Source organism: Oncorhynchus mykiss, chromosome 18 (assembly GCF_013265735.2).
Source record: "Oncorhynchus mykiss isolate Arlee chromosome 18, USDA_OmykA_1.1, whole genome shotgun sequence".
Lineage (NCBI taxonomy): Eukaryota > Metazoa > Chordata > Actinopteri > Salmoniformes > Salmonidae > Oncorhynchus > Oncorhynchus mykiss.
In genome coordinates, this window is record NC_048582.1 from 5,524,876 (window position 1) to 5,538,782 (window position 13,907).

At 44.5% G+C, this 13,907-nt stretch overlaps 4 protein-coding genes across 30 annotated transcripts in view; 3 read left to right on the top strand and 1 right to left on the bottom strand.

The window, feature by feature from the left end:
• LOC110510710 (zinc finger protein 883-like) overlaps positions 1-13,907 on the top strand; it is a 586,683-nt gene that overhangs the window by 371,947 nt on the left and 200,829 nt on the right. The window lies entirely within an intron of this gene.
• The window catches only part of LOC110517120 (gastrula zinc finger protein XlCGF17.1), a 422,438-nt gene that overhangs the window by 294,884 nt on the left and 113,647 nt on the right, over positions 1-13,907 (bottom strand). For 2 of the 17 annotated variants that reach the window (XM_036951146.1, XM_036951142.1), the window contains exon 1: positions 60-224. The exons of 12 other annotated variants lie outside the window; for them this stretch is intronic. The gene's annotated coding sequence lies outside the window, so the exon portion shown is untranslated. Of the gene's footprint in view, positions 1-59; positions 268-13,907 lie in introns of those variants that run through there. 3 more of the 17 variants (XM_036951148.1, XM_036951147.1, XM_036951149.1) reach the window with 2 other exon arrangements.
• LOC110513970 (gastrula zinc finger protein XlCGF17.1-like) overlaps positions 1-13,907 on the top strand; it is a 241,069-nt gene that overhangs the window by 62,974 nt on the left and 164,188 nt on the right. The window lies entirely within an intron of this gene.
• The window catches only part of LOC110495587 (zinc finger protein OZF), a 110,828-nt gene continuing 98,408 nt past the window's right edge, over positions 1,488-13,907 (top strand). The window contains exons 1-2 of one of the 3 annotated variants that reach the window (XM_036951178.1): positions 1,488-1,806; positions 4,838-5,074. In XM_036951178.1, the coding sequence (XP_036807073.1) occupies positions 4,984-5,074 (91 nt within the window). In that variant the 5' untranslated portion in view covers positions 1,488-1,806; positions 4,838-4,983. The remainder of the gene's footprint in view (positions 1,807-4,837; positions 5,075-13,907) is intronic. The other 2 variants (XM_036951180.1, XM_036951179.1) reach the window with 2 other exon arrangements.

Sequence of the window (13,907 nt, forward strand, 5' to 3'; positions counted from 1 at the left end):
TTGTCACCTAGCATGACATGTTCTTTCGATATTATAAATTTAAACATTATATTACATACCTGTAGTAATAAATAGAGACGGACACAATGGTTCTCTTCTAGACTGCACGCTTTCTTTATTCTGAAGAATGTTGCGCGCCTGTCCGGAACTTCCTGTTCCCCACTACCACAGTGCAACCGTCCGTACGTTCCGGGATCCTTGGAATAGCCCTACCCCATTACGTGAGAAGGGGGTTGGTGCCACCGACTCCTCCTCCTCCGGGACATTGAGTCGTAAGAAAAGCCGTGCGTGAAACATGTAACGTAACCGTAAAAAATAATAATCTATAAACGTACTATGTTACGACCATGAATGAACATTTACACTTAAATGTTTACTTTACGTCTCCCTTTACTCGGTTACAGATCTTTTTTATATATACACATTTTTGTCTGGAATGTGGAATCTGCAAAACCGAATGTAGCTCGTCAATAATGCAGCTTCCGGTTTCATTTTCAAAATAAAAGTCTAGATCTTGTTTTAGAACAGCATTGTACCAGTAGATAGCGTAATATAGGCTTGGGCCTTCAGCAAATGACTTGTGTGAGAATTATACAATAAAGACACAGAAGAGCATTGTCTAGAAAAACCGCCTGAGCTGCAAAACAGAAAGTAAATATGATTTAGACTAGGCCTATTCCACTATCTAAATACGGCATGATGTTGTGTGTTATTTAATGGCCATATAATTGCATAATTTATTTTTATAGCCATGTGGGGCTAATGAATCATGTAACCTTATGAATCACACTATTTCTACTATTTGGGAGCACGGACTTCCATAAAAAATCTGCCGTTTCCAGCTACAATAGTTAGTTACAACATTAACAATGTCTACACTGTATTTATATCAATTTTATGTTATTTTAATGGACATAAAAAGTAACACAATAAGATTACACAACTTCTAATGACTACTGAAAAGTCCAAATTCAAACCCTCCTTGTAAGATATATATCATTTTTGACTTTTCAGTAGTCATTAGAAGTTATGTAATCTTATTGTGTTACTTAAAATATATATATATATATATTTAGCAAATATTTTCTTAACTCTATTTCTTGAACTGCATTGTTGGTTAAGGGTCTTTAAGTATGCCTTTCACGGTAAGGTTTACACCTGTTGTATTCGGCGCATGTGACAAGTACAATTTGATTTGAGTGATATACTGTATGCTTCATTAAGGTTGGCTTCGTAGAAGGTTGGCTTCATCTGTACCTCAGAGGTGGAACACCTGTTGTATTCGGCGCATGTGACAAGTACAATTTGATTTGAGTGATATACTGTATGCTTCATTAAGGTTGGCTTCGTAGAAGGTTGGCTTCATCTGTACCTCAGAGGTGGAACGTAAGTCACAGAAAATAATTGAGGCAGCTGCAGAGAAGTATCTGGGTATTTAACATCAGAAGAGTTACAGGATGTATTGGGTGGTGGTGTCCCGTCCTCCCAGGCCGTTAGCATGGTGCAGGTGCAGATCGGGTCAAAGTAGTGGAATGGGGTAGTGGGTTTTTAATGATTGTAGAGTTCGTTTTTTATTTATTTTTTAACGTTTTTGCTTTTCCCGTTTTCCCATGTTGTATTTTAAAGTGCAATGTGTTTATATTATAGTCCAGTTGGGGGCGGTAATGCTACATATTCGATTCCAACCGCCGTTAAACTCCAAAGCAGAGGAAGAAGTAGTTCCGGGGAAGCGCGCTCCATTCTTCAGATAAAGGAAGCGCTAGAACTGTGTTGTGAACACGGTATCCTTTGTGTCCATTATTACAGGTATGTAATAGCACGTTTAAACTTTCCAATGTCGAAAGACCACGTCATAACATGCTAGGTAACATATCCGTCAAGGTATTACCACGTTTGGTGAAGGTTGTGTGTGTTATTTATGTGTCAAACCGAGTGAGTGAAAAACGTGAAACGATTTTGCAAGTCACGTAGCTAGATTTTTCTTTTTGAACGTGAATCAAAATGTACATTTATATATAATCAATGTATTTGAGATGTTATTGGCTTTGTGTAAAAATAAAAAGTCTTACGAGTTGGTAAAATGGCGGTGCGCACTCTGTCTGCGTTTAATGATGACGTACAATAGAACCACATCAATCAAATTGTAATCAGTCAAGAAAAAAACACGTGCAAATGTGTATCTTATACGAAAATCAATGATTTTCTCCAAAACAACTGCCTTTTACACAACTTTCTAATGATGATGTAGAAAAACTATTTTGTAAGGATTGATAATCTGAAATCAGAAATACATTTTCCAGAGCACGGGAAGTCACTGCAGAAGCCAAGCCCAAAAAACAAACACATATAACAACCTATGTGTGTGCACATTAAGCTGTTAGTTCATATGCCAGAATAAATTCAACCACACATTCGTTTTCATTACAAAACCGGAGAGCAACATCTGTTGGGTGAAGTCTATTAAACATAGTGTGTAACAAACAATTACATTACCTACGGCATGGTCAAGCAAGACAATGTTTCCAACATATTCTGACTACTTGTAGAGAAACACCAATGCCATCCTCCTCGTTCATTTTGCCTAAAAGGTCTATGACTGCGTTTAGTTTCTGTTGTCCTCGGCTACCTGGCAAAACGTTTTGGCTCATTAGTCTAACTTACTTTCATGGGAAACGATGCGCCAGGCCAGCTAGGTAATATTAGCATACTACATCTAGCTACATGTTGAACTTTCATCCTCTCAGGCCACGGGCGCAATGTATGGTTGGATCAGAATCAATGTTCTAATCATTGGCCAGTACGGAGAATTAAGTAAGGCCGTAAGTCTAAATCCCTGTATCTCCATCCATGGCTAAAATCGTCCCTTTTCTAAGTTAACCAACTACCCACCAGAGGACAACAACACATTGAGATGTCAGTTATGTTTGGCTTCTGATGTGATGTGACTGGTCTGAAGGCAAATCCAAACTGGCTTCTCTTGACACTTGTTTTTGGTGGGCCAGGACCAATCACAGCTGAGCCCAGTCAGTTTAGGTCAATGCTGATTTGGCTATTATTATTATTATTATTTTAAGGGAGGACAAACGATTGCTGGCTTCCCTTGCATTCAATGTCTGGAAAATACATATTTTAGATGTCTTTTCAACTTCATTTTACTAACTGGGACTGTTCTAGTTTTGCTGGGTGTGGAATGTTTGGAGCAGAATGGTAAATCGCGGCCCTGGCTATATGTCAGGCCCTATTGTGCCCTATTCGGACGGGAGTCGTTTTACTGGGGGAGGTCGGGTTATGTAATTATGAGCACGAGCACAAAACATCTTTCATTTTTGTCCCGTTCGAATCTGCCATGGCAGGAAGTTTTACATGGCAGGAGAGTAACAATTCCAACCAGAATAACCTACTGTTTTGGGGCAAAATCCAAACTCTGATAATACTAGTCCGGTGCAAATCGACATCCCTGTGTTTTGAGAGAAATGTCTGCGTTTGACAGGTGTTGCTCTCGCTTTACACAAGAAAATATATATTCAATATATCGAATCAGTTAAGTGCTGTGCATAATGGGGGAAAATAAAGAATTACAGGGGGCCGTTTGGGGGGAAAAAGAATCCCGTCCGACTCGTCCTCTGGAATAACATACATTCTGGAGTAATAATAACAGAAGGTTCTCTAGCCATGCATACATGTGTCACGTAAAGAGAGCAAGGGTTGAGGGATAGGGAATATTTTTCCTAAACAAATTAGGGATTTTGGGTACAGAACGTTAGCCTGAAATTAACTTTAAAACTGCTAAATGTTCTCTCCGCCAACAAGAGCAGTGGGTGATTCTATATTTTTATTTGTAATAAATCTGCAAACATTTCTGAACCTGTTTTGGCTTTGATTATGGGTTATTGTGTGTAGATTGATGAGCAGGAAAAACTATTTAATCAATTTTAGAATAAGGCTGTCACTTAACAAAATGTGGAAAAAGACTAGTGTCATGGATCTTAAGAAAACTCCCCTGGTCAGAAGATACTATCGTCAATAAGTACTAAAGCAGTTAGCGTCTCTGAATGGGGTAGCAGTGCAGGTGTACTAAAGCAGTTAGCGTCTCTGAATGGGGTAGCAGTGCAGGTGTACTAAAGCAGTTAGCGTCTCTGAATGGGGTAGCAGTGCAGGTGTACTAAAGCAGTTAGCGTCTCTGAATGGGGTAGCAGTGCAGGTGTACTAAAGCAGTTAGCGTCTCTGAATGGGGTAGCAGTGCAGGTGTACTAAAGCAGTTAGCGTCTCTGAATGGGGTAGCAGTGCAGGTGTACTAAAGCAGTTAGCGTCTCTGAATGGGGTAGCAGTGCAGGTGTACTAAAGCAGTTAGCGTCTCTGAATGGGGTAGCAGTGCAGGTGTACTAAAGCAGTTAGCGTCTCTGAATAGGGTAGCAGTGCAGGTGCATGAGTGAGAGACAATTTCACGGTCACACTATTTTGAAGCTGAACATAATGATTATCAGTTTCTACATGTGTACTAATATTAAGACACATTCAGTTGTTTCTATATTTATCTCTAATTGTTACTATGGTGTGAACGGGAAATACAAGTGTCAGTGGTGTAAAGTAACTAAGTAAAAACACTTTGAAGTACTGCTTAAAGGAGACGTTTTCTTTTTTATAAATGGCATGTTATGGTTACGTGCACTTGTGTTGTGTAATTTAAAGTATGTACTTTGTCTAATGTGAATGAATTAATGTTTTGTTGTCAATGCTTAGCTACCTGATCTATTGTAATTACATAATTGACTAGAATAAAGAAAGTGACAGAACTGTCAAAACAATAACTTGTGTTCGTTTCTCTTTATTACTACAGGCCAAATCAGATTAAGTCTGAGGCTGGTAACATCAACAGTGAGGACAGACCCAGCATGCCTCTCTCCTTCCACACTGAGTCCAAACCTACAGTCACAGGGTCCTGATTGTGACAGTGGAGCCCAGTTTGCACTGCAGGATCCAGAGATGGCATCAGTGAAGCTGGAAGACTGCAGTCAAACACTGGAGCTGAATGTCAACATTAAAGATGAAGAGGAGGAGAAATCGGTTTCTCTTAGTAAGCACAGGTTTTTTCTAATTAAGTCTGTGTTCATTCCAACTTTCCACTGTGTATGAAACGTTGCAGTATAACTGTTTCATGATGAACTGTTTCAATGAGAAGGTAGATGTTATTTCATGCTACTGAGACTTGCATGGTTTGACACCAGTATTGCCAACATTTGTTTTATTCACTGAGCTATCTGGAGTGCTCAGAGAGTAGCCTAAGAGGTGAAGTAGACCAACTGCCAGTGTTTTAGGGTTCTATTATGAAATGAGTGTGTAGTTTCTCACCCCTGTGATACTGAGTGGAGGATGATATGAAATTAGTCTGTGTAGTTACTAACTCTTGTGGTAGTGAGTGGAGGATGATATGAAATTAGTCTGTGTAGTTACTAACCCTTGTGATAGTGAGTGGAGGATGACACGCCCCTTTTTAGCTTTCAACTCTGACCCACTTTTAGAATAGTTTTATTCCCCTTTTGTATTGCACAACCTACTTATGTGAATACATACAGTGCATTCGGAAAGTATTCAGACCCCTTGACTTTTTCCACATTTTGTTACGTTACAGCCTTATTCTAAAATTGATTAAATAAAAAGTTCCTCATCAATCTGCACACAATAACCCATAATTACAAAGCAAACATTTTTTTGGAGAAATGTTTGCTCTTTTATTAAAAATTAAAAACAGAAACACCTTATTTACATAATTATTCAGACCCATTGCTATGAGACTCAACCTTAAACTCAGGTGCATCCTGTTTCCATTGATCATCCTTGAGATGTTTCTACAACTTGTTTGAGATTCCACCTGTGGTGAATTAAATTGATTGGACAAGATTTAGAAAGGAACACACCTGTTTATATAAGGTCCCACATTTGACAGTGCATGTCAGAGCAAAAACCAATCCATGAGGTCGAAAGAATTATCCGTAGAGCTCCATGAAATGATTATGTTGAGGCACAGATCTGGGGAAGGGAACCAAAACATTTCCAATAATAAAAATAAATAAGTATAATGTGCAGTCGCAGATAATGCAGATTGTATTTAGACTATCGCCAAAATTTACATAAAAAATAGTGAATACACAGTTTTACAGTTCCAATGGTACTGTACGTCAAGCCAGTATCACTGGCTTCTACAGTATCACTGGCTTCTACAGCATCACTGGCTTCTACAGTATCACTGGCTTCTACAGCATCACTGGCTTCTACAGCATCACTGGCTTCTACAGCATCACTGGCTTCTACAGCATCACTGGCTTCTACAGCATCACTGGCATCTACAGCATCACTGGCTTCTACAGCATCACTGGCTTCTACAGCATCACTGGCTTCTACAGCATCACTGGCTTCTACAGCATCACTGGCTTCTACAGCATCACTGGCATCTACAGTATCACTGGCTTCTACAGTATCACTGGCTTCTACAGCATCACTGGCTTCTACAGCATCACTGGCTTCTACAGCATCACTGGCTTCTACAGCATCACTGGCTTCTACAGCATCACTGGCATCTACAGCATCACTGGCATCTACAGCATCACTGGCATCTACAGCATCACTGGCATCTACAGTATCACTGGCTTCTACAGTATCACTGGCTTCTACAGCATCACTGGCTTCTACAGCATCACTGGCTTCTACAGCATCACTGGCTTCTACAGCATCACTGGCTTGCAAAACTCATAAAACAGATCCCAAATATTATGAAACTCTGGGGCTTTCTTCTTCACTATATAAGTACATTTTTCAAAAACCAGGCTTGACGTTAATTATTTGAACCAATGACCAAGTGAGAGGGAACTTGCATACTTCCAGTGGAGAGCAATTGAACGTCTAGCTTGTAATAGACAGAGGTCAACCATTTTATTTTCTCTCCTATGTAAAGAGATTCTCTGTGTAAAGATTTAGGAGGGATAGTTTAGGGATTAGTGGTAATGGGGTTGAGGTCATCTCAGAGATGTAGTGTAGTACTGAGGTCATCTCAGAGATGTAGTGTAGTACTGAGGTCAAATGTTTGAATATCAGCACATTCCTCCAGGCAATGATACAAGGTGTGTAAATGCGTGTTACATTTAACACGGGTCAAATTTGTGGAGCTTAACAAAAGGGTGATATTTTCCCATGTAATGATGCCATGTGACCTCTCTCATAACACACATTAACAGAGAGCGTTTCTAATGTGGTCAAAGGAGGTTGTAGGGCTGATTGTTTTAGACTGGAAAAGCTTCACGTTAAATCTTCCCTTTAGTTCTTCAAACGACATGAGACCCTCTTTTTTTTTATTTATTGTTCTTTAAACCAGTCCATAACTTTTTTTAAAATTATTATTATTTAAAAAAAAATTTTTTAAAACCTTTTATTTAACTAGGCAAGTCAGACAAGTCAGTTTTAAGAACAAATTCTTATTTTCAATGATGGCCTTGTTCAGGGGCAGAACAACAGATATTTTTTTACCTTGTCAGCTTGGGGATTCGATCTTGCAACGCTCTAACCACTAGGCTACCTGCCGCCCCAACAATACCTGTCATTGTCAATTCTTTAAACCAGTCCGTTACTTTAACAATACCTGTCGTTGTCAATTCTTTAAACCAGTCCATTACTTTAACAATACCTGTCGTTGTCAATTCTTTAAACCAGTCCATTACTTTAACAATACCTGTCGTTGTCAATTCTTTAAACCAGTCCATTACTTTAACAATACCTGTCGTTGTCAATTCTTTAAACCAGTCCATTACTTTAACAATACCTGTCGTTGTCAATTCTTTAAACCAGTCCATTACTTTAACAATACCTTTTCTTGGCCATTATTAAACCCCTAGTCAGTTTAACCAGGTGTGAAATTGTCATCACACCAAATGGGTGTAAAACTGGATAATACCGGGGATTCACCCAGATGTTGCTGTACTTTGTGGCATGTAGTTGGTGTTTTTAACAAAGGGATTAATAGTGTTCTTCTTTAGTGTCTTAAAGGGAGCAGAGTTGTTTTTATTTTATTTAACCTTTATTTTCCGACACCTTTCTGGAGTTGGAACTTACCGAGTCAGGAGCGTCTGTCTGCGCGCGAGGCCTGCTACGCCAGCGCTGGTGACCACTGAAGGCCTGCTACGCCAGCGCTGGTGACCACTGAAGGCCTGCTACGCCAGCGCTGGTGACCACTGAAGGCCTGCTACGCCAGCGCTGGTGACCACTGAAGGCCTGCTACGCCAGCGCTGGTGACCACTGAAGGTTAGGAGTGTCTGTCTGCGCGCAAGGCCTGCTACGCCAGCGCTGGTGACCACTGAAGGTTAGGAGTGTCTGTCTGCACGCGAGGCCTGCTACGCCAGCGCTGGTGACCACTGAAGGTCAGGAGCGTCTGTCTGCGCGCAAGGCCTGCTACGCCAGCGCTGGTGACCACTGAAGGCCTGCTACGCCAGCGCTGGTGACCACTGAAGGCCTGCTACGCCAGCGCTGGTGACCACTGAAGGCCTGCTACGCCAGCGCTGGTGACCACTGAAGGCCTGCTACGCCAGCGCTGGTGACCACTGAAGGCCTGCTACGCCAGCGCTGGTGACCACTGAAGATTAGGAGCGTCTGTCTGCGCGCGAGGCCTGCTACGCCAGCGCTGGTGACCACTGAAGATTAGGAGCGTCTGTCTGCGCGCGAGGCCTGCTACGCCAGCGCTGGTGACCACTGAAGGTCAGGAGCGTCTGTCTGCGCGCAAGGCCTGCTACGCCAGCGCTGGTGACCACTGAAGGTTGGAGCGTCTGTCTGCGCGCGAGGCCTGCTACGCCAGCGCTGGTGACCACTGAAGGCCTGCTACGCCAGCGCTGGTGACCACTGAAGGCCTGCTACGCCAGCGCTGGTGACCACTGAAGGCCTGCTACGCCAGCGCTGGTGACCACTGAAGGCCTGCTACGCCAGCGCTGGTGACCACTGAAGGTCAGGAGCGTCTGTCTGCGCGCGAGGCCTGCTACGCCAGCGCTGGTGACCACTGAAGGTTGGAGCGTCTGTCTGCGCGCAAGGCCTGCTACGCCAGCGCTGGTGACCACTGAAGGTCAGGAGCGTCTGTCTGCGCGCAAGGCCTGCTACGCCAGCGCTGGTGACCACTGAAGGCCTGCTACGCCAGCGCTGGTGACCACTGAAGATTAGGAGCGTCTGTCTACGCGCAAGGCCTGCTACGCCAGCGCTGGTGACCACTGAAGGTCAGGAGCGTCTGTCTGCGCGCAAGGCCTGCTACGCCAGCGCTGGTGACCACTGAAGGTTGGAGCGTCTGTCTGCGCGCGAGGCCTGCTACGCCAGCGCTGGTGACCACTGAAGGTCAGGAGCGTCTGTCTGCGCGCAAGGCCTGCTACGCCAGCGCTGGTGACCACTGAAGGTCAGGAGTGTCTGTCTGCGCGCAAGGCCTACTACGCCAGCGCTGGTGACCACTGAAGGTTAGGAGCGTCTGTCTGCGCGCAAGGCCTGCTACGCCAGCGCTGGTGACCACTGAAGGTCAGGAGCGTCTGTCTGCGCGCAAGGCCTGCTACGCCAGCGCTGGTGACCACTGAAGATTAGGAGCGTCTGTCTGCGCGCAAGGCCTGCTACGCCAGCGCTGGTGACCACTGAAGGTCAGGAGCGTCTGTCTGCGCGCAAGGCCTGCTACGCCAGCGCTGGTGACCACTGAAGGTCAGGAGCGTCTGTCTGCGTGCGAGGCCTGCTACGCCAGCGCTGGTGACCACTGAAGGTCAGGAGCGTCTGTCTGCGCGCAAGGCCTGCTACGCCAGCGCTGGTGACCACTGAAGGTCAGGAGTGTCTGTCTGCGCGCAAGGCCTGCTACGCCAGCGCTGGTGACCACTGAAGGCCTGCTACGCCAGCGCTGGTGACCACTGAAGGTTAGGAGCGTCTGTCTGCGCGCAAGGCCTGCTACGCCAGCGCTGGTGACCACTGAAGGTTAGGAGCGTCTGTCTGCGCGCAAGGCCTGCTACGCCAGCGCTGGTGACCACTGAAGGTTAGGAGCGTCTGTCTGCGTGCAAGGCCTGCTACGCCAGCGCTGGTGACCACTGAAGGTTAGGAGCGTCTGTCTGCGCGCAAGGCCTGCTACGCCAGCGCTGGTGACCACTGAAGGTCAGGAGCGTCTGTCTGCGTGCAAGGCCTGCTACGCCAGCGCTGGTGACCACTGAAGGTCAGGAGCGTCTGTCTGCGTGCAAGGCCTGCTACGCCAGCGCTGGTGACCACTGAAGGTCAGGAGCGTCTGTCTGCGTGCAAGGCCTGCTACGCCAGCGCTGGTGACCACTGAAGGTCATGAGCGTCTGTCTGCGCGCAAGGCCTGCTACGCCAGCGCTGGTGACCACTGAAGATTAGGAGCGTCTGTCTGCGCGCAAGGCCTGCTAAGCCAGCGCTGGTGACCACTGAAGGTTAGGAGCGTCTGTCTGCGCGCAAGGCCTGCTACGCCAGCGCTGGTGACCACTGAAGGTCAGGAGTGTCTGTCTGCGTGCAAGGCCTGCTACGCCAGCGCTGGTTACCACTGAAGGTCAGGAGCGTCTGTCTGCGTGCAAGGCCTGCTACGCCAGCGCTGGTGACCACTGAAGGTTAGGAGCGTCTGTCTGCGCGCAAGGCCTGCTACGCCAGCGCTGGTGACCACTGAAGGTTAGGAGTGTCTGTCTGCGCGCAAGGCCTGCTACGCCAGCGCTGGTGACCACTGAAGGTCAGGAGCGTCTGTCTGCGCGCAAGGCCTGCTACGCCAGCGCTGGTGACCACTGAAGGTCAGGAGTGTCTGTCTGCGCGCAAGGCCTGCTACGCCAGCGCTGGTGACCACTGAAGGTTAGGAGCGTCTGTCTGCGCGCAAGGCCTGCTACGCCAGCGCTGGTGACCACTGAAGGTCAGGAGTGTCTGTTTGCGCGCAAGGCCTGCTACGCCAGCGCTGGTGACCACTGAAGGTCAGGAGCGTCTGTCTGCGCATAGGCTTTTCCTGGTTAAATAAAACAATTGGAGAGGGAAGAGTTCTTTAGATCTGTTAGGAATAAGAGGGTATCATCAGCATACAGGTCCACTCAATGTTCAAAATCTGATGTTTTAATTCCACTAATTGACGTTTGGGCCCTTACTGCAATGGCAAAGGATTCTATAGCTAAAAGAAAGAGCCCTGGACTGGCCGAACATCCTTGTCTCATCCCCCTAAAATGCTGAAAAATTGTGAAAACAAGTTGTTAGTTGCAACTTCTGCAGTGGGGTCTATATATCATATCTTAATCAATTTACAGAAGTAGTTCCCAAATCTCTTAAGCACTTGAAATAAGACCACTCAACTCTATGGAATGCCTTCTCTGCATCAAGTGAGAGTATGGCAGTATCAGTGCACATGTGAAGGGTCCACTATGTTTAGTACTCTCCTCACATTGTGAAAACCTTGATGGTTTTTCACGAAGCCATTTTGTTCTTTGTGTATTAGATGTGGGAGAACTCTGTCCAATCTCCTGGCTAAGGCTTTAGCACAAATTCTTGAGTCGGATTTCAGAAGAGAAATCGGTCTAACTTTCACATTTTGTTGGATTTATCAGGCTTCAGAATGAGAATAAAACACTCCTTTAGAGAGGAGGGGAAGCAACCTTGCTGAAAGGATTCAGCATACAGTGATTTGGAAAATTATTCAGACCCCTTGACTTTTTCCACATTTTGTTATGTTACAGCCTTATTATAAAATAGATTTGTTTTTCCCCTCAATCTACACACTACCCCATAATGACAAAGCAAACACAGGTTTTTAGAAATTAACAAAATTATAAAACTTTTTTTTCTCAATGTTAAAATACATTTACATAAATATTCAGACCGTTTACTCAGTACTTTGTTCATCACCTTTTGGCAGAGATTAGACTCAAGTCTTCTTGGGTATGACGCTACAAGCTTGGCACACCTGTATTTTGGGAGTTTCTCCCATTTATTCTCTGCAGATCCTCTCAAGCTCTGTCAGGTTAGACTGGGAGTGTTGCCGCACAGCTATTTTCTGGTCTCTCCAGAGATGTTCAAGTCTGGGCTCTGGCTGAACCACTCAAGGACATTGAGACTTGTCCCGAAGCCACTTCTGCGTTGTTTTGGCTGTGTATTTCGGGTTGTTGTCCTGTTGGAAGGTGAACCTTCGCCACAGTCAGAGTTCCTGAGCACCCTGGACCAGGTTTTCATCAAGGATCTCTCTGTATTTTGCTCCTTTCATCTTTCCACTCAATCCTGATTAGTCACCTCCCTGACCAAGGCCCTTCTCCCCCGATCTCAGTTTGGCCGGACGGGCAGCTCTAGAAAAATGATTGGTGGTTCCAAATGTCTTCCATTTTAAGATGATTGAGGCCTTTCGATCATATCCTTGGACTAAAATGATTGACACTCACATGCAAGCCTAACATCATGTGCAAAGGGCCTCTGGGTAACGTAGCACATTATTCAATGGTATCGCTTTTTCTCCACAGGCTGTTCATTTCTGATCTTTGATACTTTCTTGGTTTATTAAGGTATCATGGTGTATATATATACTATGTTAACGCTATATATGTATGGACCATTTTGTTACTTAGTATTGTTAGGTTCTAATTCTCAGAGTAAAAACTTTACGGACTCTATGACAGCTCAAACCAAGTTTATTCTTCCCAGAGGATCAATACAGCTGCATTAGACAAAGACATAGTTCACACAAGCACTGATATTTAACCCTTTCTCCTAGGCTGAGTCTCCTCCTACACATCTGAACAAATGTTGTATCTTAACTGCCAGGCAGGAAACTAAGTGATACAGCCATAAAAGTGTCTTTTTCCCTTAAGATCAGATGTTTCATCGATTAGAACATTTGCAGAATGTCGACCAAAATCCATCTTCTCTCACTGCCAGCCACTGGGCTTCCTCTCACTACCATATTTGTTGGTGAGTGGAAACGCTAAGCAGATGCTTAACATTCCTACATCCAGTGAAATATGTCTCATTGTTCTATCTGTGGGTGCACTGTGGTAGTGGAAGAACAGTAAGTTCCAGGCAGACACGCACCATTCTTCAGAATAAAGAAAGAGACAGAACTGTGATGTCAATAACCTTTGTGTTGGTTTCTATTTATTACTACAGGTATGTAATAGCCGGTTTAAACTTCCTAATATCAAAACAACATGTTATACCATGCTAGGTAACATCCGTTAACGTATTATCACGTTTGGTAAAGGTTTGATGTGTTGTGTCAAACTGAGTTTTTTTTTATTTATTTTTTTTATTTCACCTTTATTTAACCAGGTAGGCTAGTTGAGAACAAGTTCTCATTTGCAACTGCGACCTGGCCAAGATAAGGCATAGCAGTGTGAACAGACAACACAGAGTTACACATGGAGTAAACAATTAACAAGTCAATAACACAGTAGAAAAAAAGGGGAGTCTATATATACATTGTGTGCAAAAGGCATGAGGTAGGCAAATAATTACAATTATGCAGATTAACACTGGAGTGATAAATGATCAGATGGTTATGTACAGGTAGAGATATTGGTGTGCAAAAGAGCAGAAAAATAAAAATAAATAAATAAAAACAGTATGGGGATGAGGTAGGTGAAAATGGGTGGGCTATTTACCAATAGACTATGTACAGCTGCAGCGATCGGTTAGCTGCTCAGATAGCAGATGTTTGAAGTTGGTGAGGGAGATAAAAGTCTCCAACTTCAGCGATTTTTGCAATTCGTTCCAGTCACAGGCAGCAGAGAACTGGAACGAAAGGCGGCCAAATGAGGTGTTGGCTTTAGGGATGATCAGTGAGATACACCTGCTGGAGCGCGTGCTACGGATGGGTGTTGCCATCGTAACCAGTGAACTGAGATAAGGCGGAGCTTTACCTAGCATGGACTTGTAGATGACCTGGAGCC